The 26015-nt window shown below is 44.2% G+C and overlaps 1 protein-coding gene across 2 annotated transcripts in view; it reads left to right on the top strand.

Moving 5' to 3' along the window:
• Window positions 1-336: 336 nt before the first annotated feature.
• The window catches only part of SPAG6 (sperm associated antigen 6), a 48111-nt gene continuing 22432 nt past the window's right edge, over window positions 337-26015 (top strand). The window contains exons 1-4 of one of the 2 annotated variants that reach the window (XM_077303036.1): window positions 337-543; window positions 1173-1268; window positions 19112-19278; window positions 24477-24660. In XM_077303036.1, the coding sequence (XP_077159151.1) occupies window positions 519-543; window positions 1173-1268; window positions 19112-19278; window positions 24477-24660 (472 nt within the window). In that variant the 5' untranslated portion in view covers window positions 337-518. The remainder of the gene's footprint in view (window positions 544-1172; window positions 1269-19111; window positions 19279-24476; window positions 24661-26015) is intronic. The other variant, XM_077303035.1, reaches the window with a different exon arrangement.

The raw sequence follows: 26015 nt of genomic DNA, 5'->3' as shown, positions 1-26015 counted from the left end.
ACATTTGCTGCATTCGCGGGATCGCTGCCCTTCCCGGCCGGCCCGAGGGGTCCGCGAGTGGCTGGGGCCGGCGGAGAAGCCTCCCGCCTAGACGGGCCATGGGCAGCAGCCGCTTCGCGCCCCGGAGAAGCGCTCGCCTCGAGCCCAGCGGCCTGCCGAGAAGACCCCGACGGCGCCGTCCCCCCGGGGCGGCTGGGCTCCAGGCGGGCAGCAGAAAAAGGCTCCTGCGCGGAGGGGGGGGGGGGGTCGCTCTCCCACCGCCCCCTCGGGCTGGGCTGCGTGACGTCACAATGGGGCGGAGCGCACCCCTGCTGGCCGCCCGGAGCAGGCGCCCGCTTCCGCCCCGTTGCCTAGGAGACGGGACGCAAGCGCAGCCGCCGGATAGCAGGCCCCGCCGCGAGGGAGGGAGGGAGCCCCGCCGCCCCCCGGAGCCGCCGCCGCGTCGCTCTGCCCCCCTCGGCCAGGAGAGGAGGCCGCGATCCCCAAGGCTGCCGCCTCGCCGCGGGGCGTGAGCGGCCATGAGCCAACGGCAGGTCCTGCAAGGTAGGCCGGGGGCGGGGCTGGAGGGGGGCGGCTGGGCTGGGGACTGCCCCGGGGAAGGGGACCAGCTTCTGGCCGGCCCTTGGGCGAGGGCAAAGAGCTCTATACTCCGCTTCAGACGACCCGAAGGCGCCTCAGAGCGGCTGGCAGTGACCGTCCCTTCCTCTCCCCTATGAGGTAGGGGAGGCTGGGAGAGCTCTGCGAGAACTGGGACTGGCCCAAGGTCATCCAGCTGGCTGCTTGTGGAGGAGCGGGGAATGAAACCTGGTTGGTCGGATTAGAGGCCGTTGCTGCACCAAGCTGCCTCTGCAAAGTCTGGCTTTATGGAGCCACTCATTGCACCCTGAAGCCTCCCAGGAAGTCTCCTGTGTGCTGGCGGAAGAACCAGAGAGCAGAGGATGGGGGGGGGGGGGTGCCGCTTTGATGTGGTCTGGTTGATCCCTGCCTCAACCTCCTGTCCCCCTTGCTCCATGTGTACAGCTGGGGATCAGACTATCTCAATCCAAACCTGCTGTTGGGATCTCTTTCAAAGTTGGTTTGCCAAAGAGGTACTTCTAAACTGGGAAGGGGAGGGTGGGGGCCTTCCTTTGGAGACCATTCACTCACCTGTCTCTTTCCTTCCCCCATTGCAGTCTTTGAGCAGTACCAAAGAGCCAGGACTCAGTTTGTACAAACCGTGGCGGAGCTGGCGACCAGGCCACAAAACATTGAGACCCTCCAGAATGCAGGTAACAGTAGTAGTAGTAAGTAGTAAGTAGTAAGTAGTAGAAATCCAGTCAAATTCCAGATGAGACTTAAGGTTCTGGTTATCACCTTTAAAGCCCTATGCAGTCTGGGCCCAGTGTACCTCAGGAATCGCCTTTCTACTTACACCCCTCAAAGAGCCTTACGATCCACCAGTATCAACTACCTGGTGATCTCTGGCCCCAAGGAAGCTCACTTGACCTTAATCAGAGCCAGAGCCTTTTCCATCCTGGCCCCTACCTGGTGGAATGGGCTCCCAGAGGAGATCAGGGCCCTAATGGAAGTAGAACAATTCTTTAGGGCCTGCAAAAGGGAGCTCCTCCACCAGGCACTCGGTTGAGGTTGACCTGAACCAATCACCTCCCATAGGCTTCCTATGCCTCCTATGGAAACGACAGCCAATGTGTCCAACCTACAGGGTCATCAGTACATAATAGTTGACTCGAGGTTCCATTGATGATGTTCTATTACATTGTCTACCATTATCATTGTATTATTATTGTCACAATTGTCGAGTTATCTGCATTGTTCCTGTTCTATGTAAACCACCCTGAGTCTTCGGCGAGGGCGGTATATAAATGAAACAAACAAATAAATAAATAACCAACCAACCCTGGTCTTCCGCCTTCCATTTCTCTTGCCGTGGAATTGAGCCCTTTGGTACTTTCAGCTTCCCGGTCTTTTCCAGTAGGGCAAAGAGGGCCGAGGAAAATGATCCGGTAAGACATATGGTTTAAGTATTAAATCATCTGGTATATTTGCTTTATAGAGCCACTCATTGCACCAAGGGGACTCTTACCATGTGTGACTATTTACAGACTATTGGAAATAATTGAAGCCAGATCAAGGAGGGGAAGGGCGGGGTGCAGTTCCCTGCTCTCTGTTCAGTCTTTCTCCTCCCTACTCTAGACGCAGCTGCTGGGAGAGGAAAATGTGGGCATGCATGAAACAGAAGCAGAAATTTGACAAGTTTCTCTCCCCCTCCCAGTTTTAATTAAAGTTGCTTTGGTATCGACACTGGTAATCTGAGAGGTAAATGTGGCGACTTTTGGGAGCTCCCATGTTCAAAGAGAAAACTAACAATATTTGAATTTATGTGTTATCAGTGAAACTGAGCGAAAGATATTTATTATAGCTGAATTTTTATAAATCCAGAAAAACTGCCATTGTATCGGGAAAAGATTATACTGATGAGCAAGGGATGCTATAAGTTAGAGGCATTCTGTTTTGTTTCTTAATACTTAATTTTATGATAACATGGAACTACTACTACAATCCATTCATTAACCAAATATTAAAGTTTATATAGAAATGATTATTTATTTGAAGTGAAGGGATGGCATATTTCTCAATTTTACCGTTTTTAAATTCTTCAGATTTGGGATATCTACAGTATTTATTCCATTGATGGATCAATGGTGACATTTATATTCAAGGATTAAATGTATGGAAATGACAAGAGGGGAACCTAACCGTTGATTCTTCTTCTTGATTAACTTTTGAACTATTTGCAGGTCTTAAACCTAATTCTTACCAGGATCACTGAGGCTTTAACCTTGTTTCTAGGCCTTTCCATTTCAGAGGCTTATGATTGTTCCTCCTCCTCCTCCTCATATAATAATAATAATAATAATAATAATAATAATAATAATAATAGCAACAACAACAGTACTTTCTGCAATAGAAAACAAAGACTGAATTCAGGTAGGCCAGTTAAAGCACTTATCAGCCACTTCCCTGCTATTATAGCATACATATATAACTCTGGCAGTTTTAAATCATTGTATCAGGTTCCTGAATAGATCTGAAGGCCATGCTAGAAGATTGATTTCCAGCCAAATTCCAGCCTTCATGATTTCAACATGCACATATGATTTTTCTGTTTCTAGTCTAAATGTTAGGGAGCAGCAAGGATGGTCATTCTTGTTTTATATGTGTGGGAGGTTTTTCAGGCACAAGCATTCCATGTGAACTTGGATGTACAATGAAGTGTAACAATGCAGGCACATGTTTAACTCCCTCAACAGATTTTTAGCTTTCAGTGATGCAGTTTTAACTCACCCCCTGCTCATAGGGAATGGTCCAACCCAAGCTACTTGTGTTCCATTGATGACACGTATTTAATTGTATGCTGAATTTTGTTGGACCTGGTGGGTTTTTAATATTGTCAAATTGTTGCCCTTGCCAGTTTCTAATACTTCACTCCTCATGACTCTAAAAGTATTTGTTTTACTCTGATTAGTTAAGGACTGTAAAATATACGATGGCTTTAAAATGTTCCACAGCTGTTAGGAATCACTTATAAACAAATGTCAATTACAGACATTTTCACTGTTAAAAAATTGTGTAAAAATCATTCCAGAATGAAAGGGTTTTTTTTTTTAAGTTTCTATTTTTAAAAAGTTTCCTTGCAAAAACAGGGTTGTTATCCTAGTTTCTCATCTTCTTCTGTATGCTTCTGAAGCTTACGAAAACTTGTGCCTCAGCAAGGGTGAAAGCCTGTAAAATGCTGCAAGAATCTTAGTTGTGCTTACTATTCTCAGTCGAATTTGCTTCTAAGTAAATGATTTCAGAAGCTGATTGTCAGCAGGCATCCCCAAAGCTCTGGCCTGTAGCCAGGTGATCCTGTGTAAACCTCAGTAGCATGAATGGATGAAATGCAAAGCCTCTTGCACAACTTGCTTGTATCGATAGGGTGGATTCCTGCTGGTTTGGCCTTAGAGCTTTAGAAGCTTTTAACGAATTCTACTCACTTGGCAAATTCTGTTTTTAATAGAAGAAACTGAAGAACACTTTATGATAGAAGAATGTAATAAAATACAATAAAACACAATGAAATTACTTTTAGTAAAGACATCTTATTTTTGTCTCTGCTGTTTTGGGATCTTTCATAACTTACATGTAGTAGTATTCTTTATTACGGTGGAGATGCAAAGTTATACGAACAAGATGTAGGCATTTAGATTAAGATGCTACAGAAACTTGGCTGGGCCTTAATGAGCTTGATTTTATTTTTAACAATATGAGGCTTAGGAAAATGCCTCCCCAAAGCCTTGTTTCCATTAGATGCTTTGTCAGGCATATCATTTCAGGCAAGTATAGGTTGCAAAGGATACTAGAAAGAAAGAAAGAAAGAAAGAAAGAAAGAAAGAAAGAAAGAAAGAAAGAAAGAAAGAAAGAAAGAAAGAAATCCTTTCCAAATCCATAGGTTTTGTCTTAAATTGTTATAATTTCATGACAGTGTGCTCTCATGTTCAGTTATAAGTATAACCAATCAGCCTGTCATTTCGGGATGCCTTATGGAAAACACCAAGGCTGAATTGTGTTTGTGCAGTATGAAGTTTTTAAAAAATTACATAATAAGGCTATTTGTTAATTGAAATATGAGGCTGTAAATGTTTCTGTTCAAGAGTATCATTTTAAATTCTAATTTATATTTCAATATTGTTGGATATTGTGGCCATAAATTGAGATCAGCTGCTTATTTTACGTCAGGAGATGTGGATCATAATTTGGTTTGATACTGCAATATAATTAAATTTGGGAGGTGGGGAGAGTTTATTTTAAAATAGAAATATGGTTACGGTCCCAGTCTTAACAGTTTACTCACAGAAATCATTCTCATTAGAAACTTAGAGGACAATGGACAATGGAAAATGTTGCAAAACATTTCTGGCCTAGTTAAATCTCAGATTGTCTCAGTTCCGTGAGACTTCCACTTGTGACCCACTAAGTCCAATGTAGATCATAACCCTTGTCTGATGGCTTTCTAGGTGTGTAATAGATTTGATTATTTGTTGCATGCTGGAGCCTCATATCCACAGGCCTCCAACATCACTGGTTAATTTAGTTTGGCTTAGTCCAGCCCCTCTCAACTTTTTTACCCTTGAGAAACCCCTGAAACTTTCTTCAGGCTTTGAGAAACTTCAGAAGTGGTCCAATTGTGCAGAATATGGTTGGGAAGCATTTCTGTGTACACATCTATCGGGGCCCCTCCCCTTTCTACCCCTTCACTGTCATCACTGGCCATTTGGGGAGGGGGTGAATGGGTCGACTTGACCATATATGGCCATATCACCTGATAAATATTTTTAAAAGATATCAAAAATTAATTAACACCCATTCATTTGGGAAATCCTTCCAGGGCTGCCAACCCCCCCTTCTCCACCCCCCGGGTTTCATGAAACTCTGCTTAGAAAGCCTGGCTTAATCAGTTACAGGTTGCAGCCCTTAAAACCAGGCCTGTCTCTTTAAATAAGGATGTGAGACAACTTTCATAAGCAGAAACGAATCAAAAGAGGAAGTGGTTTTCACAGACTTCAAAAGATCATCCTGATGTTTGGTTGTGCATCTGAGCAGAAATTGCAGGGTCCACAAGTACTGCATACACTTTTGAGAAGCAGGAGATAATCAACAGCCAGATAATAAAGTAAACTGCATTTTTCCCATTAGCATCCACCATAAAATGATCATCTTTCAGTTTCTTCCCTTGAATAGACCTTGAAATCGAATCACAAAAAAATCTGTTCCAAGAAGTCTAAACTGTGTTCAATCCAGATTTATTTATGTACTCTATTTATATTTCCCTTTTCTCCCCAGAGTTTCCCCCTCTTCCATTTCATTCTCATTACTACCCTGTGAGGTAGGTTTGTCTGGTAAAATATGGCTAGTCCAAGGTCACCCAGCAAGCTTCAATGGCAGAGTAGGATTCGAATGTGAGTCCTCCAGCCTGATACTCTAACCATTGCACCAAATGGGCTATTTTTGTGCTTATTTATATACTTCATTTTTACGCCATCTTTCTCTTCAAGGGGCCCCCAAAGTGGCTTAGATCTTTCTCCTCTCATCCATTTCATCCTCACAACAACTTTGTGAGGTAGGTTCGGTTGAGAACCTTTCATGTCATTCAAAGCAGTGCACATAGGCGCAGTGTAATGTCCCATCCAAACACTGAAGGGACACAGGCCTCCTTAGCGCAATTATGTTCCATGGAAGCTGCCCTGAGCCGCAAGGGAGGGTGGTATATACAGTCAGTCAGTCAGTCAGTCAATCAATCAATCTGGTTGTTTCATCGTGTTCCTTTAAAGCAGGGGTAGTCAACCTGTGGTCCTCCAGATGTTCATGGACTACAATTCCCATGATCCCCTGCCAGCAAATGCTGTTGGGCTCATGGGAATTGTAGTCCATAAACATCTGGAGGACCACAGGTTGACTACCCCTGCCTTAAACCATCTGCTGGCCCTCTGTAGTATGGTACTGTTGACTACAGAACACTCCTCTCTTTATTCAGCACATGGTTCATTCTGGTTCCGCTAATCTTTTTCTTACGCACCAGGTTGGCCTACAAAGATATGGAAAAAATCGCAACAAATTTATTCCATTGTGATTATTCTGGTAAGCCTTTGGGCTGAAGTGCAGCCTGAATCTCACTTCTGATCTTCAGGCTATAATTAGTTGGTTTGATAGCAATATTTTGTCTAGAAACTGCTAACTGAGAAACTGATGGCAGCTAATTATTTCCAAAAACAAAAATGCAATGCAGTTTGAGACAGAGCTGCGTAACAGGCTGTACACAAATCTGTTACCTTGCTCCCCCCCCCCCCCCGGCTTCTTCTTTTAAGGCTAGGGTACAGCTATCTATATAGCACCAAAGGAGTAATTAGCTCCTTTTGCCAAGAAACTGTATTGTTTTCTATGCAAACAATGATTTCAGTTTCTAAAAAAAGACACAGTCCAGTGTATATATTCTGTGCTGGATCGTGGCCATAGCTTTGTAGAGACTAATCCTTACCATGTTTGCTCAGAAATGTCTGGTATTTTGTTGAGGCTTACTTCCAAGAAAGTCTGCTTTAGAGTCCAGAATATTATGAAATCTGTGGAGTCCCTTAGGTTTCTGTTCATTTCAGAGGAAGATGGACAGATGGTTTTAAGAGTTCACTAGATAATTGGTCCAATTACAGATCTTATTATAAGCATATATTTATTTATGCCAACTGAGGACATACTGCATGCATCTGATAATGGACTAGTCCATGAAACTTAATGCCATAATTTAAAAAAATCTCTTTAAGGTGCCATAGGTTACCCTTTTGTTGTTTTTACATTAGTACTATGATCTTAAGCTAATTCCAATTGAAGAGCCTTAATGAATCAATGGAATTTTGAGCAAGCATGCCTAGGAGAAGGGCTGCAAAGGAAAATCAGGAGCCCATTGTGCTCTCATTAATACTAAGCCCAGTTGTAATTAAAGGCAGGACAATTAGGATGCTGGCTTTACAGCTGTGTTTTTGTCCTATGCACTATACATTTTTGTTCTGTTCTTTACTGTATCTATTTTGGGGTTCATACTTGTGCTTGTGGTGACAGGTCCTGGCCAGAAACGTTCCTTTTTTCAAGAAATAACAGATCCTTCTACCTTTTTAACAAGCCATTTTGAGTATTTCCCAATCTCTTGTCAGAACACTGTCCCTAATTTCAAGCTGTCCATTTGGCAATCTCATTGAAATGTTTTATTTTCTGTATTGCCCTTTCACATTACATCAGGATCTACTTGAGCAAGGTTTATAAAATATCTAGACATTCTATGCCTCCCTAAGGGACTCAGAATGAGAATAGCCATCTTGCCTTGAAAAATGTGCAATACATTAAAAAAAAATTAGTAGTGTTTGTGTTTAGATTGGAATTCTACCCTCCCTGCAGGGACTTGAGATGCTCAAGAGAAAGGCAGGCATATTAATGTATTTTAAATAAATAGCAATCTCTGTAAACAATTTTAAAAATATCTACAGTGTTCATTTAAATTATAAAATATTGAATATGAATATTTAAATTTCATTTAATAGCAATATTTTAACTGCACATTTTTGTCCATGCTTTTCTTCCAAGGAACCTGGGCTGATTTATATGATTCTCTCTTCTCCAATTCATCCTCACATTGACCATGTGAGGCAGATTGGAATGAGAGAGTCAGACTGGCTAAAGGTAGAAAATGGATTCCAGCCCTGTTTCCCTGCTTCTGAATACAGCACTCTACCTCACTGGCTCTAAAGCCATTTATTTATTTATATTTATTTATTTGGCTTTTATACTGCCCCTCTGACTGCAAGTGAGCTTGGGGTGGTTTACAAATAGCAATAAAACATAGTGTTAAAAATCAATAGGCACAGTTAAAACATGAAAACATTATATAGTCCAATATAAAACTCCCCTACATACATCAGCAGCACCTCTCTTGCCCATCAATATATGTCCCCTTAAGGGAGGAGGAGAAATTGAGAGGAGCGGGGTGAGGCCCATTTAGTATTTGGCCATCATGGCTTCCACCATAGGCCTAGTGGAGGAGTGCCATTCTGCAGGCTCTGTGGAACTTTGCCAGTGCTGGCAGGGCCTGGATTTCAGCCGGCAACTCATTCCACCAGGCTAGAGACATAGCCAAAAAGGGATCACCAGCATGTTTGAATGTGTCAAGCGTGATGCTCTCTGGGGAATATATTGGGAGAGGCAGTCCCTCAGATACGCAGAGCCCAGACATTTTGGTCCTACTTGCTGCTCTTCTTCCCCTGGTTGTTCTCAATCATGTCCAGAGGCAGCTGGCCGGAGGAGCTCTCTGCTGGACCAGCTTCCAGACCGTTTGCTTCTATTCCAAGCAGTGCTGAGTGTGCAGTTACATTTTTTTTGCTACATTTCTTGGGGTGTTAATACTGGATCCTGCTGTGGGCTTGTTTGTCCTCCTAACAGTTGGCGGTTGTGATAACAGCTATATGGTACAAGGGGCATAACTGTTTAAAAATAGAACAGACTTGTTTGCTTCCTCTTGCTGTGCACAGGCAGAACTCTGCACTTTTCCAGCAAATGGGGGTGGGGTAGCTCCCACAGGTCTCTTTGTGAGATTTTGGATTCCATGTTAAAGTTGGAAGAGGAAGGGCAAAGTCTGGCAGGAGGGTTGTCTCTCTTTCTGTCCCCCCTCCTCTCTCTGGCTCAGACTTCTTAGAAAGTTGGGTTGGCAGCAATATTAAAACAGAAATTCCAGCTAGTAAATGAAATAGCATGCTGACATCAAACACCAGCTCTGAACTTATCCTGTGCCTTCATTGACCTAGCAGTGAAGAGACAGTTCAAATAAAAATAAATCAATTGGGTGGCATTTTCAGAAGAGCAATCTTCCCTATTTGGGCTCCAGCATCTCTCCAAGGAAAGGAAGGCCTCCATAATACATATCTGTCCTTAAAATAATAATAATAATAATAATAATAATAATAATAAACTTTTAAATTATGTTTCTCAGATTTTCAAAGCACATATATTATTTCTGAGTGGCCTTTGTAGTATAAACCTCAGATGGTATGGTCACAATAGCACCATTGGCTATTCTTAAAGTCTGAGATGGAATAGCACATTCTGTCTGCTCAAATGGGAGAGGAACTCCTCTCTTCTCTCCATGTTTTCCTTCATACTGTTGTTGGGCTGCCATATCTGAGGGTATAATATGAGTCCAAAGGAGGAGGGGTTGGGTGCTTTGGCCACCAAAACCCTTCTTTTAATCTTACAAACCTTAGCGCTTGTTCCCATTGAAAGGAATTTTGGGAATCCCATGCCCATTGGCTTGGTCTAGAGCTTTAACTCTGCCCCAGTCAGCTCAAAGGCTCTGACCCACCAGTCACGGCCTCATTCTTTAGGTGCATGCTGAGCAGCTGGGGTTCTTTCTAGGTCCAGGTGGGGGATAGTGATCTCTTCGAATTACAGCTGTTGTCTAGAGCAGGGGTAGTCAACCTGTGGTCCTCCAGATGTCCATGGACTACAATTCCCATGAGCCCCTGCCAGTGTTTGCTGGCAGGGGCTCATGGGAATTGTAGTCCATGGACATCTGGAGGACCACAAGTTGACTACCCCTGCTCTAGACAACAGAGTTCAGTTCCCAGGGGGAAACGGCTGCTCTGGAGGGTGAACTCTACGGCATTATTCCTCTCACTTCCCCAAACCTCATCCTCCACAGGTTGAACTCCCCAGTCTCCAGTTATTTTCCAGGCAGCAGCTGGCAACCCCAGTCCTGCCTCTTGGGGTGTTAAAAATCTGACAATAACTGTGGTTCTTCATTTTGGGGGTGAACAACTCTTTTTAAATAGAGTTAAAACTTTTTGATCAGCATGTTCGACAGGCTGCATGTATTCAGAAGGAAAACAAAGTGTACAAAGTTAGTACCTGCCTCCAATCACATTCTGCCTGACTGGTATTCGGTAAGTGCAGGGAGTTTGGCGCTGAGATCACATTTCTAAAACTGCAAATGGTTTAGCTTTGCTGAGATGACGCTGGTTATGCAAGCCCTCCAGAGACAAAGAAATGAAGGGAAATACATGCAGTGAGAGAGAACAGAATAGCCAGATAGTACGTGAGCCAGAGGTCAGAGGAAGGCATGAAATATGAAGCTGAGCCATTTTCACTATTGCCTCTTATCGAAGATAATGCAAATTTGGGGCAATACCCATTCACACATATGACTACCTGCACAGTCCATCTATCCCTTTGCTATTTTGAATGAATTGTCAGTATATAATGTGTAGGGAACAATGCGCCATGCGTGCTTCTTCATAGCATATAGCCGGTTCCCAAATTGCATATGGAACCTGATGATGAGGGTCTGTATAAACTGGCTCTTCCTCATGTTGTCCTTAGCAGCAGAATCCCCACACCTAAAGAAATCTGTGGGATCAGTTTAGGGCCTGTGGCTTGCCATGGGATTGCCAAGGCTCACAGGAAATGAGACTCCAGTTCCTTTACTCTAGTTTCAGTGGGTAAATTAATATAAATCTGACATAAAAACTGAGTGGGGGAACATTTTAATCTTCCATATCATTCCATCACTGACCTAAGAGGGGCAGTCCTCAAAACAGAGAAGCCACAATGGGAGCTTGCTGGAGTTCATTCACAAGTTCAGAGCATTGGAACCAAGGGCACACTAAGGACATAGGGTTCTTGTCTCACTACAAATGCTAACTTCCTTCCCCCAAGCATTGCCCTCTGCTCTAATCTAGCTAATTCCCATTCCCATTGTACCTTTGCATCCAAGTTCCTCCTTTGCAACGCCCTTCCCACCTTCTGACCGGTGCATACGAACTCCGAAATCTCCATTCCAACTCGTATCTGATGAAGGGAGCTTCGACTCTTGAAAGCTTTTACCTCCCAAACACCTTTTTGGTTCCTGCTGTGCTACTGGACTTAAATCTAGTTATTCCTTTGCTTTGTGGTGATGAAAAGTTCAGTGAGTCAGACTGCAGAAGTCGCTTTCTCTGGGAGAAAACGACAGAGAGAGGACCCTGTGGCACCATGGGCCTACTGAGCGCCAGCCAGTGGTGTTGCTCCTGGCATCCAAGCAACGTTCAAGGCAGCCTTTCCTTCCTGTGGGTGGGTGGGTGGGTGGGTCGGGGGGGGGAAGTGTGATGCCCTCTGGAGTGGAATGCTGCCCTCTCTAGGAGGAGCTTAACTACAATGGCCTTTCTGTCTGTCTGTCTGTGTTTTCTCTGAATGCTCTTCTGAGTCAATAGTTTGGGCTGACAGGAGATTGCAGATGCTGGACTCCTAACTCATGCCTGAAGCCCAGACATATGGAGGGAGCGTGTGTATGGGGGGGGGAGGACACTTCCTCAGATGAAATGTAGCTGAGGGACTGACTAGCAATTGGCCCATCAAATTTTATTTCCACTCCGTTGTGATTTATGCATCGAATCTGTTTCTGTGTTTGGATTATTAGGCAATGCCTTTAAAGAATATCTGTATTCTTTTCCAGCAGTTATGGCTCAGGAGGTTAGACCCCCATCTGCATTATTACAGGCAGCTGGTGGCCAGTCTGCATGCAAATGGGGTGCCACAACATTGCCAGTTCCACGTATTGAGTGGCAGTGTTTTCACTTGCTTTTTATCTTTCTCTGCTATGCAGTCCTGGAAACTTCAGAAAAGCCTGTCAAGTTTGACAGGAGAGGAACACGAAGTTCTAGTCTCTTCCCACAATCCCACCCTCTTAGTCCTCTCCATGCAGCCAACCACCAAGTGAAGCCCTTGCCCACGAGACCTTAAGTGGAAGGGCCAGGTATTGGTCTGCTTTTCAAAATCTGTTTCCTGTCACATTCTCATCCAAACAAAATAATGTCCGGTGGGCACTGCAGAAATATTAATGGATACAGAAATAAGCGCACACCACAGGTTTAGAAAGCTGTGTTTGGAGTGGAGAAAGGCGATACAGTGCACATTGCCTTCCTGCCTCTTAGCCCCAACCCAGCTCTGAAATCACCCATGTTCTGGGGGGGGGGGGTTAAATTTTGTCCTCTCAACATTGAGTATTAGTGCATGGTTTCACTTTTTGCTAAGGAATACATGGCAGACATTTGCTTGTTGAGGAGGAAGCAAAGGCATGCCAAGTGCATCCTTGGACAGGGCAGACCCACCCCTTAAGTGGTTCGAAAAGTTCCCAATGGGCCCTTGTTCAGTAGCCATGCTGGCCCCAAGAAGTATTGGCGTTCCAGGTGAACTATTACTCTGGCTACCCCACTCAGTATAAAGCAAAATAAAATAACAAGTAGAGAAAATCAATTCATGGCCATCTGGTTTGGCACCTCTTAAGGCCTGGTGCCTCGTTTGCCAATCTGGTCAGGCCAGCCCTGAGTAGGAAGGGCAGCTGGGCCCACTTGGTTCACCCCCAGGTGATGGCGATGTTGACAACAGGGGCAGCCTGAGTCTGAGCCAGTGGACCCCCCCCCCAGCACTGCAGCAGCTCTTCCATGCAGCATTCTCCAGGGTTATTTTAACATCCCAATCCAACCCAGTCCTAGGAATGGGAGCCAAAATGCTGATTTGGTCCCCTCTCAGGAGCATCCTATCTTGCTGCAGCCCTCTGAGAAACGTTGTGGCCTAGCGGCTAGCCTGTCCAACTCCATTCAGATCCCTGCGCTTCTTGAAGCTCCTCGGTGACCTCAGGAAAGTGACCATTTTTAGTCAAACCTAGCTCCTAGGGCGGTTGCGAGGATAAAAAGAGGGCGTGGAGAAAAGCATGTAGGCTATCCTGAGCAGCATCAAAATCAAATAAATACCCTCTGTCTCAGAGACTGGCCTGTTAGCCACTGAAAATCAAGTTAATTTTTGGCACTGTGAACCAATTATAGTCATGCTCATGAACCCTGTCCTCAATGTATGCACAAGTGTGCAAAGCATCTTATAGCAAACCCTTAACTGTGTTATCAGTGCACCATGAATCAGTGTGTAAGGTCTGCATATTCAAAGTCTACGCACATAGTGTATCCCTATGTGTATCTGATGCCCAGTCCATAGCTGTTGCGGTGGACAAGCGTGAGTTAAGAATTGTTTACTATATTCAGAGATCAGCACAAAAATGCTTACAGTGCAACGGAAAAGCATGATCCTGATGTCCTCCCCATACATTTCACTGAACATGCGTGTCTGCCATTTTATAGCTTTGGCTTTTGTAAACCAGACGGCTTGAATGTGTAGCTGCAACATGTTGAGCGTTTTGTGGACCCAACAATCATCACCTGTCAAAAGCTTCAAGGGCAGCCCCATGTAAAGTGCATTGCAGTAGCGCAGCCTCAAAGTTACAGAGGGTTTATAAAGCTGTCTAAGGTAATAGCTATCCCCATATTTCTTTTGTCTGCCTTCAGTCTGTTGCAATTCTGCTTCTTTGGATGAATCCTAACAATGTGTGTGTGTGAGAGAGAGAGAGAGAGAGAGAGAGAGAGAGAGAGCATAACTGAGAGAAAACCCTCTCCACTCTGTCCATAATTATGATGGTGCTCAGCTCTACACAGCATTCAAGTCTGCTTTTGCTTTTTATTCTTCTCTGATGATGATGATGGGTGGGGATTTTTTAATGTCGGAAATGCACGTAGCAGAAACTGGCTGTAAACTGCTGCTGAGTAATTTGGGTAATCTCTCTGGATGGTTTCGCTTAGCTACAGAATGCCCTGTTTCAAAGCCTGGCACCCCAGAGCACGCATACACAGAGTCTCTCACAAAGGGGCTGCACCATTGTCTCGGTTTGACTCAGCACAAATGCTGCAGGAGCTACTGTAATTAAGCATATAAATAAGCCTGAGTCCCTGAGACTCGTTTCCTTGTAATTGCTACCCAAAGAACCATAAATTATAGAGTTTGCTCCCCAGATTAATAGTTTCTAATATATGTATGCATAATGTGATGTAATTCTGTCCAAGAGGTTATGGTGAGTTGATAAATCAACATGTGGCATACATTAAAATTTTGGAACCCATCATGGAATGTCTTTGTTTTGTGTTTCTGTTTCTTCATTAACATATTTGCATATGTTTCTATATGGGATGAAACTATATTTATTGTTAAAACTGGTGTGTATTTTCATAACAGCAGCTCCGTAACAGTCAGAATACTATTCGTTTTAATTTTTTTAAAATTCATAGTGTCTGTCCAGCAACATTGGCAAGTCACTGTAGATGCTTTGGGACAATAAAGGGGATACTATTTCGAGATAATATTTTTTTTAAGCAGTATTTTTAAAAATATTGCTTTAAAATATCCGGAGTCTTGAGCAGCTGCTTTTTAAAAAAGATTGTTAAGCGTAATATGGATATCTAGAATCTTAGCATTTCTTTTCTTTAGGAAATTGAAATTTTCACGAACTTTTTGTATTGCAGCGTTTTTAGGTGATGCTTTTGGAATTAATTCCAAGTTCTTAATGAAACAGGATTTAGAACTCCCTGAGTAAGACCACTGATGTATTTGCATTTAAAACTTTGCTTAAAAAAGAATTACAATTGCAAAATAGCTTGTGATTCATCCTGGTTGGATCAATTAGCACCTAGGTTATTGTGAAGCCGTGTGCCCAAGATGTAGCTAAGGTAGACTGGAGGGTGCATGCGGAAGGCTGCTAACACAGATTAATTACCCTTTAATCACCCTGTCAAGCTCAAATCAAAGGACTGTTTTTCTCACCCTTTCTGGACATGTGTACGGGTGAAGTGGTAAATTCGTATCCATGTTAATGTTTGTGAGTACGCAGCTGGGAGGTTGTCTCTATTCAAATTAATTAACAAGAAACACTAGCCTTGATCTTCTGCCAAATATGTCCTTTGAATATTTTTTTCCTTTCCTTTTTCTGTTGGGGAAGGATTTGTTTTGTATGAGCCTCCCCCCCCCAAACTCTAGAGTACTAGTAAGCTCCCACTGTTTTAATGGCATGGCCAGTTCTTCTGGCACGACGACAGAGTTCTTGCTGCTCCCAAGGGGCTCCTCGACTCACACTCATCTGCTTGTACTAGAACACAAGATCATGTGGAGGGACTAATGATACCTTTTCAGTAGAGGTCTGGCTCCTTATCTTATCCAGTGTGGGGGTACCCTGGAGGAAGGGCACCTGGCAGTGTACATTAGCGACAGATGAAGGTGAGGCTCTGCGTTACCGCTCAGATTTGATTCATGGCAACTTGATGCCCGCAGGTCCTCCTTGGCACTTGTAAGCCTGTGTAGGACTCACATGCAGGATGAGGACCAGCGGGTGCCACCCTAAATGCCTGTACATGTTTGTGCCTGAGTGGGAAGGGAAACCTTAATTCTGCGTGCGGAAGAAGCTGAGCCTGGCCAGCTGTCCTCCGTTGACAAGGAGCTGGTGCAGGCAGCATTTGAGGTGGCTTCTGTGGATGTGATTGAAACGGCGGCTCTGGAAGAGGGAGGCGGTGTTGGCATGCAGCTTCCTAATCGCTCCTTCTCAGACAATTTACCTTTCACTGTGGGAGGCAATAATAAATGTGAGAAATAATCTACACATTTACGCAGTCTCCTGACCCCACGCCTTATCTCATGTAATCTGCCCAATGTCCGATTCTTTCCTTTGCAGGCAGCAAAAGTGTCACAGGCAGGGTGTGCAAATCACTGATGGGGCTTAATAGTACTGCCTCTTTTGTGAGGCTCAGAGCAGAAGATAAGTGGTGCCACTTTCTCACTGGTATTCCATAATGGCCGATATTGGCGTACTTTCACCTCTGAACACTGGCCCTTACGCATACTAGGAATGTTGCTGGTGCACCTCTGCTGTGGAGAGTCACTGCTGGCCAGGAGCAAGCTGGGCCAGGAGCTGTGGCAACAGTGACAGTGGTGATAGACTGGCCCATTGTTAAGTCTACCCCCTGTTGTCCTCATCATGGTGGCCCAATCTCTAGACCAGTGGCCCCATCAGGACCATGGGATGGCAGCTGGTTCAAGTCACTCTGTAGGGTTGCCAGGCTAGTTGGACCAGGTGGCAGAGGAGGAAGAGAGCTTACTGGGAGCTCAAAGGGAATAACCAGGAAATAAATGCAACATCCCTGTGTCACCCAGAAATGATGTAGCACGTTGTGGACAATGCTGTGGTTTTTGGGCAAGACTCTATGGTAGAATTAGCTTCTTACCACAGAGATTTTCCCCAAAACCAGAGCGTCACCCTCCAATGTCACAGATGTCCCTATGCTGAGTGATGCAGGGATATTGTGTTCCCTCCCCATGCCTGGTAAGTTTTCCAAGTTTCTTAGAGTCTTAAGACGGGGGGTGAGAGGCTACAAAAAACGGGGGTGAGAGGCTACAAAACGGGGAATCCCCTGGCCGCAAATGGGGATTGGCAACCCTGTTGCTCTACGGCCAGTTCAGTGTCTCAGGGCCATTCCGCACTCGTTCAAAATTGCACAATGGTTACAAATTGAAATCGCTACTGTTTAGCTGTTATGCACAATGTCATTGACAATCTGCAACACTCCTGAAACCGATTCGCAAAAAGCACTTCGTTGTCGCGCTTTCAGGGAAATCCCAAAAAGTGGATTCACCCTCCGGAAAGCGCTACACTCTTGCAACCAATCTGCAACACTAGCGGGAAAGTTCTGTGCGTTACCATTGTTGCGGTTTCTGCAAAGTCCCTCCCCCTAGCTCTCTCCTCTGATCTTCTGGCAAAGCGATAGCCATTTTTTTTTCTCGGAGCGAGCGGAGATCAACGCACTGGTGAGCCTTCGTTTACCCAGAGAGGCTTCCCTGGCTGCAGTCCCTCCCCAGAGCTGTTTTAAGTCACAAAGCACCAAGCAACACACAGCCCCGTTTGCTGGTTTATTTTCCCTTTATTTTTCACCCTATTTTCAGCCAAAAATCGCGCCCGTGCGGGGGGGGGTGTTATTTTTTTTTCCACTCGGGGGGAGCGTGGTAATGATGAAACGGCAGCTCAAACACCACCTGCTAGCTAGATGGGTCTCTCCCTTGCAACGAATCAACACAGATTCGTTCCAACGAGCGTGTGCGTGTGTTTTTTTTTAAACCTTCCTTAAGGGGCTTTTTGGGAGCATGATAACAGCCGCCCATGGGCTGCTTGATGGCCAGGGGCGGGACAAAGCTCGGCAATATCGCTTCCTGGCTAGCAATTTTTGCCGAGACCGGAAACCTGTGGGAAATGATAGAAACGCAACTGTATTCCACTACAAAGGCAGGTATGCATAACGACGAATTCCACTATTTAAAATGGCGTTTTTTCATTCCGCAACCAATTTGCTACATAGATCCTGGTGCGGAATGGCCCTCAGTATTCACACAGTTCATTTTAGGCCAATTCTTTTTTGTATTTGTAGCCCAAGTCAATCTGAGAGACTGAGACAGTGCCTTTATTGAGGGCACTCAGTATATAGGCAGCCCCTGTTCCGCTTGGGTGTGGTTTTGCCTGCTTGGGTCTGCTGAACTGGAGGATTGGCAGAAGGGCAGCATAAAACAAGCCCAAAGTATCACAAGGCCTGGCTTTGTGCCCCAACCAAACCCATGGGCCTGTTTGTCTCGATGTGCCACAAAGCCCCATGTCTTTGGTGGCCTGGTTCACTATCTGAGTTCAACACATCTGCAATATATTTTAATTATCGTATTGTTCTTACTGAGAGAAGCATGAAAGGGAGGATGGCGCATGCAGTGGGCTCCTCGCATGTCAGAACCTCGGTCCTCCCGTGAGTAGCCCCAGCTATGTCTGAGATCAGGGACAGCGGCTTTGTGTCAGTGGATGCAACACCATGCCTTTTAAAAAGAAATGAATCACTGGCCATTGAATAAACTACAAGCAGTACGTGAGGCGTGTTTATGATGAAAAAGTGCTCTTATTGGCTGAAGAGGGATCTGGGAGCCTTGCCGGATTTGAAGAACTTGGTACGGGTAATGTTTATTTTTAATGGTTTACTTAGGGCTTAGTGTACTCAGTGGCAGAAAAAGAAAAAGCAATGTGTGTCTAGGTATTTCAGGTTTTTTGCTAAGCAAAGCTGAGCCTTGTGACCAATATAAAGTGTGCCAGTTAAGTACATTTGCATACATTTGCTTATATTGGGTCCCACCTCCACTTCTCCTAGACATGATGATATACATGTTGAGCACTGGTCTCCTGATCAGTGGAAATTCTGGTAGCCCCCCGCCACTAGATTTCCCCCTTACCCACAAGCTTTTGGGGCTTTTCACAGCCATAAGGACTAGAAACTTACTCACTGCTGGAGAGATCCTGATTTTTCAAGGAAGCTATTATCGACTAGAGCTAGACACATCAACCTGCCTCTGCCAGGTATTTAGGAAGGGATTTAGAGGACAAGTAGATAACTTTCTGCTTGGAAAACAGTTTGGCTTTATCTTCTCTTCCACAGGAAAGTTGGTCTCTTCATCTCATTTGGCCCATATTTGTTGGCTAATGGGATAAACACCATGTAGGTTGATGTGCAAATTTCCCTGGATGTTCTTAGAGATAGCATTTAATTGTTTCGCAGGGGCTCTTGAGTTGTTTTTCTAATTACTAGATGGGTTTTCTCTCCTAACTCAGGTGTAATGGCTCTGCTGAGACCACTTCTGTTGGACGTCGTTCCGAATATTCAACAGACAGCTGCCTTGGCTCTTGGGAGACTCGCCAATTACAATGATGACCTGGCAGAAGCGGTAGTGAAAGGGGATATTCTTCCCCAGCTTGTCTATTCCTTGGCTGAACAGAACGTAAGGAACTATGATTTTTCTTAAACACATCTTTCGTGGCTGTCAGATCTTCTGTCTTAATTAGGTATTTAACAAGACTCTTTAGATTCGTCTACGGTTATCGCTGTGCTATATGCGGTAAGTGCATTGATCTCTCTTGGTAGAAGGTCTCTGCGGATAGAAAGTATCCATAATTGTGACTTAATGAGTCTTTTTTTTTTCTTTTTTAAGATTATGTTCTTAATTCATTAGCTGAAGTATATTACTCCTAATTTTATTTCCTGAACTGTTTAATGAAATGATGGTTTGGAAAAAGCTGTGTGGTAAAATGAAATAATTTGAAACTCTCTGTTGCTAATTAGTTAGATGTTCATGTTAAAAATATATGTAAAATGCACAGAAACTACACTTCTGTGATCCCATCAATCATACTGCAAGACATAAAAGTCTAGGAAATGATATCACTTAAGTATCAACTATAACTATTAGTGCTTGTATTATCATGAAATGTATTTTTAAAAAGCTTTTATATATGCTCACTAATAGGCAATGTTATACAGGAAAAATATTGAAAATCCACCATATGCTTATTTACCTTGTACTATTTTATGTTCTTTGTTTATTATTTCATTTATATGCCACCTTTCTCCCCGGTAGAGACCAGAAGCAGCTTTAATTGTTCTCTCCTCCTCCATTTTATCCTCACAACAACCCTGTGAGGTAGGTTAGCCTGAGGCAGAAGCCTGAGGCTCAAGGACACTCACAAGTGACCATGGCAAAATGGGGATTAAAATCTGGGTCTCCCAGTTCCTGGTCCATCATGCTAACCACTACACCACTGGCTGTCTGATATTACAGTATAATCAGAGCAGATGTGACATAGCTATGAGTTAGATGGGGGGTCTGGGTCAATTTTGTCAATTTTTGGTTTAAAAGATAAACTCAAGGAAAACGAGCTGCGGGGAGAAAATACTCATAGAATCATAGAATCATAGAATCATAGAATCATAGAGTTGGAAGGGGCCTTACAGGCCATCTAGTCCAACCCCCTGCTCAACGCAGGATTAGCCCTAAGCATCCTAAAGCATCCAAGAAAAGTGTGTATCCAACCTTTACTTGAAGACTTCCAGTGAGGGGGAGCTCACCACCTCCTTAGGCAGCCTATTCCACTGCTGAACTACTCTGACTGTGAAAAACTTTTTCCTGATATCTAGCCTATATCGTTGTACTTGAAGTTTAAACCCATTACTGCGTGTCCTCTCCTCTGCAGCCAGCAGAAACAGCATCCTGCCCTCCTCCAAGTGACAACCTTTCAAATACTTAAAGAGGGCTATCATGTCCCCTCTCAACCTCCTTTTCTCCAGGCTGAACATTCCCAAGTCCCTCAACCTATCTTCATAGGGCTTGGTCCCTTGGCCCCAGATCATCTTCGTCGCTCTCCTCTGTACCCTTTCAATTTTATCTACGTCCTTCTTGAAGTGAGGCCTCCAGAACTGCACACAGTACTCCATTTGTGGTCTGACCAGTGCCGTATACAATGGGACTATGACATCTTGTGATTTTGATACTCCCCCAGCCTCCCCAATGCCAGGCTGTAACAGTCATGTGAAATCTCTAAAATCACCAGCAAAGCAAGAGATGACACTTCTCCCATCCCTTCCTTCTGCAGACTTGTGGTTGATGCCCTTACCCTGGCTGTTGTGCAACACACCCAAAATCCTTTTTTGTTTGAACTATTTTCCCCTTATGAAATCAGGTGTCTCTTGCTGCCCCTCCCCCCGCGTTGTTGGACAAGAAAGATTCATTTGCATTTGCCAGACATTGTAGGGTAAAGTCTTGCTTTGTTCCATTGCCAAGAGTAAACATTTCCCTACTAATGGTGAAATAACTTGTATTTTCCATTTCTAGCTGAGTCAGTTGTTCAGCTGTATTAGTGTGTTGTTTGCATCTTTATTTCCTTTGCATATCTGGTTCTATCTTGTACTCTTTCCCCCCTAAATACACCTTTCCCTTTTGTAGGATTGCTATTTTTGCCCTATAATTCCAGAGGAGTAACCATGTTAGCCCATAACAGCACAGGACCCTGGTGGTGTCTTGAAGGCTAGTCAAATATATTCCACTATAGCTTTTGGGAGTCAGAGCTCCCTGTGTCTGATGTGTGAATTGTATGTCTGCTTCAATGCACCTGGGCAGTCTTATGCATGGAGCAGCCTGGGTAGCTGCCCTGAAACCCATGCTGTGGCAACTCATCACCACCCTGAAGCCAGCTGGCCCCCCTGCACCACTGCCTAGAAACCCACTCTCCTGCTGCGGAGTCTCAGTTGTGGTGGCTTCACTCATGCAACAGCTCCATGCTGTCTGAAACTCATGACATTGGGGAAAGGCAGTCAGGTATAGGTTGGCAGAGGCCCGGCCAAGTCCAAAGCTACATTGTGGGAAATGCACCCAGTGCCCCCAAGCCCTGCATGGCTTACTAGACATGGCGGGGGTGGGGGCTGGCTTTTTCTTTCTTCTTCCCTCCCTTGTGTGGGTTTATTTGCACTTATTTAGAAGAAGAAGAAGAAAAAGAAGAGTTCTTATATGCCATTTTTCTCTACCCAAGGGAGTCTCAAAGCAGCTTACATTCACCTTCCCTTTCCTCTCCCCACAACACACACCCTGTGAGGTGGGTGAGGCTGAGAGGGCCCTGATATCACTGCTCGGTCAGAGCAGCTTTATCAGTGCTGTGGTGAGCCCAAGGTCACCCAGCTGGTTGCATGTGGGGGAGCGCGGAATCAAGCTCGGCTTCCCAGGTTAGAAGTCCTCACTCCTAACCACTACACCAAGCTGGCTCAAATATAATTTATTATTACATTTGTTGACCACCACTCCCAGTCCATCCGGTTGTGGTGCAGGGCCTGGGGTGCCCCCTAGCTGTGATTTTGGGACCCATGCATGAGTTCTTCTCGGGGCTACCGAAGATCATGCATCTGAAGAAGTAAGCTCTGCCCATGAAATATTATGCTTAAAACTGGTTAGTGTCTATAATGCTACTGGGCATCTGTATCATTGTTCCCCATATTAGCCAGGAATTCTTATTTACCAATATTATCCACTTGCTACTTGGATGAATACTTTTTTTTATGAAGGCAGGAATCATGTCTGAAAAGACAGCTAAATTACTACAAAGAACAGACTGCATAGATTTCACTTCTGACCTCACCTGCTTCTGTTTGGAGCTGACCTTTCTGTGTGCTTGCCACATAAAATGTGGCCTCGTTACCAGCAGCTCTTCTGGACTTATCAACACTATTAAACTTGGTTAACTTACTTCCTTCCAAATGTTAAATCTCCCTAGAGCTGGCTCTGCACATGTGAATCACGTTGGCACAATTGTATCAGCCTCTACATCTGTGACTGTTTGTAGTGTGCATTATTTCAGAAGTCACTCATTTTGAATAACAATACAGGATGCAGTCCTTTGGGAGCAAGGCTGTGCAGGCACCAGTGAAATGAATGGGAACAACATAGAGGACCCTCCCAACAGATTTTAACCAATGATATTAAAAATCCTTCAGAAGATGGCCTCCTGCTTCAAGCCTAATTATTCGAAAGTAATAATGTGCATACTCCAATGCATACTCAACTATTTGCATGTAATAGTGCCAGTGATCTTAAATGGTTGTTCTTTGAGCAGGCAATTTTTTTTTAAGTAATTGTCGACAATTCCTTGCAGGTTTTTTTTGTTTCAAAACCAAAGCCTTTGTTCAACCTGACTATTTTGGGATTTGTTTCTTCATCTTTTAATTCCTGCTTACAATATGATTAACCGCTACACCATTTTCTGTATTAGTGCTCAGCCAGCACCGATATGAGCCACTTAGCATTGGCCTGCTGAGACGTAATTGTGTCCAAATCACACCTGGCGTGCTCAGTTTTTATATCCAGAATACCTACCATTCCCTAGTTTCACCTTCACATTTACTAGTGTAGATTCCATCTTCGCAACTGCCACACCTTACCTGGAAGCATGTGCTGTGATGGCAGAAGGAATTCACATGACATCACTGTGGCTTTCTGTGCTGCAAAATAATCAAAGTCTCAAGGGGGACCCATCTGTGACTCTACCCATTTTAAGCATTCCCCAGCGGACTAAACCTCTTGAGTGATGAAACTGGACGTGCATCTCTCTTCTCCACCTAGTGACAGAGACTTCCATGTGGATTTCTCCCCTTCGTCCAAAAATAACAAAATGGTGGGGGAAGAGTGCGTGAATTGGGCCCTCCGGTGGCCTCACATAGCTGGTTTTTTTAGATGCGTGGTAGAGGCGAAGGACCTGTGCACTACATGGAGAACCAGGGTGCTGGTTTAGCATATGATCAGGGGCTGTGACAATGGAGTTTGTCTGACTGCTGTCTCTTTGCATATGTGTGTTTTTCATACACACCCTCCAGAGACATAGGGAAAACAGAGAAAGAACAAGTAGGGTTTCCAGAAGTAGGTCTGACTGCAGTTTCTACATGAGAAAAGAGTGCTGGAAGAAATGGACCAGAGGTAACGTTCACAAAGGTTGTTGTCAAATTCCTCTAAAAATTCTGATAACAGTTGAGTGGCATATCATGTGGTTTGTAACTGGGAGTAATCAATGTCAGGAAAAGTGTGCTGGCAAGGGGAGAAAGGTAGGATATAAACCAAGTAAATCAGTCAGTCAATAAGCATTCCCTTCTGATCAGTCTGAGTTTAATTCTCAGTCATAATCAGATTGTAGCTCACTGTCAGACACAGTGACCAGCAGGAAATTTTGAATGAGGATTCAGATTAGTGCCTTACACGTAAGTGGCCTCTGTCTCTTAAGCTGAGGTAGACCATGAATGACCAGGGGCTTGTTTTATATTGATAACAATTATTTTGATTGCAAGCTGCCTCAAGTGGGACTCTGATAAGGCGGCATAGAACTGTTCTCAACCATTTAATCGGTTGCTTAAGCGTTATATATAATGGAGATGAGGTAAGATACGAATGTATTTCCAAGCTGTGACTCCTCTACCTCAAATACAATTAAGCAGAAATCCAGCAGCACCTTAAAGACTGAACAACATTTATTCCAGCACGCCAGAGGTCACTCCATCAGCTGAATGAAGGGCACACCGACAGCAGATAAGTTTACAACTCCAAGTTATAAAGACGCCTCCAGTAACTGCAGTCTATTATCTCTCTTTCTCTCCTCTGTGTTCCTGCAGCGATTCTACAAGAAGGCCGCTGCATTTGTCTTGCGAGCAGTTGGGAAACATTCACCTCAACTAGCCCAAGCCATAGTTGACTGCGGAGCATTAGATACCCTGGTGATTTGCTTGGAGGATTTTGATCCTGGAGTAAAGGAGGCTGCCTCCTGGGCCCTTGGCTACATAGCAAGGCACAACGCAGGTAACCGTGATGCTGCTAACCTTTTAGCCTGTATTTAGTGGAGGCCGTGGAATAAAAGTCAAGAGAACCCTGGCCATACATTTCAAACTCTTCTCCGTGTTATCAGGAGTAATTGGTTTTCCAGCTGGCTGGAGGTTTTTCTGCACATTTCACAGCATCTTAAGAGGGTAGAGGCATAACATTGAATTACTCACGTGAGCTTTCATGTGCATGCACACTTCCTCAGACAAAATGGAACAAGGAGGAAGTCTGAGGAAGTGTGCCTTGAAAGCTCACGCCTTGAATAAATCTTTGTTGGTCTTATAGGTGCCTTTGAACTCAAATTTTGCTGTGCTACTTCAGACCAACATGGCTACCCACTTGAATCTAACTGAATTGCTAAAGCAAAGGTGATTTTTAAAAAATCAAGTATGTCCAAACATAAAAAAAGGAATGGGTTTCTGTCTTGCTCACCAGCTAATGGAGTCTAGAAGAGAGGGTAAAATACTTGTTAGAAAGGCTTCATAAATCACTGAAACATCCTTCTAGAGAGCGTTTATTCTCTCCCCACGAAGCAGTACCCGATGCAGTCACATGGAGAAGTTGTGTCCATGGAAACGGCCATACACAGCATGCAAAACTGACCACATGGCCAACCGGGGAATCCTCCCTCTCATAGGGATGACCGTTTTTGATGGAGGTGACATCAGGGCAAAAGGGCCCAGCTCATCACTTAACACTAGCTCAAGGTATTCCAATTAACAAGGGATTCCCTATGAAGTAGCACCTCAGATTGGGGACATTTCTAAAGCGGTTTGCCTTGTTACAGTGCAATCTTATGCGGAGTTATTCCAGCCTAAAACTGTTAAAACATTTATTCCAACCTAAAAATGAGGCTCTTAAAACAAGATTACCGAGAAAGTCAACAACAAAAACCAAAAGGAGTCTTGTCGCACCTTAAAGACAAATTGATTGATTGAGGCATACTTAAAAAAAAATTTTCCTGGGGAAAACTATCTGCAATCTGATAAACTCAGCTAGTGCTGTTGGCATCTCAGTAGGGAGGAAAGCACACCTTGGAGTTCAAAGAGAGACCTTCCCAATGGGTGTTAAGTGGTTTCAGTACCCATATAGACTGGCTAAGTCTGTAATTCTTCACCTCCTGACCTAATGCTGATTTCTCAGGCAAAATGGAAACTCAATTCAAGATGCTGAAGCAGAGGCTGAATCCAGTATCTCCATAATAACAGCACAGCACTTGGCTTTCCCCTCTTTCCCTTTTAGTTCAGCTTGTCACCCTTGATTGCTTCTTGCCTCGGAGTTTGAAATGTTGCTTGTAAATCCTGTTGATAAAATATCAGATTTCCCCCTTATCA

Source organism: Paroedura picta, chromosome 11, assembly GCF_049243985.1.
Source record: "Paroedura picta isolate Pp20150507F chromosome 11, Ppicta_v3.0, whole genome shotgun sequence".
Taxonomy (NCBI): domain Eukaryota; kingdom Metazoa; phylum Chordata; class Lepidosauria; order Squamata; family Gekkonidae; genus Paroedura; species Paroedura picta.
Note: the sequence above shows the minus strand (reverse complement) of the source record. Positions and strands in the feature narration are given on the sequence as shown.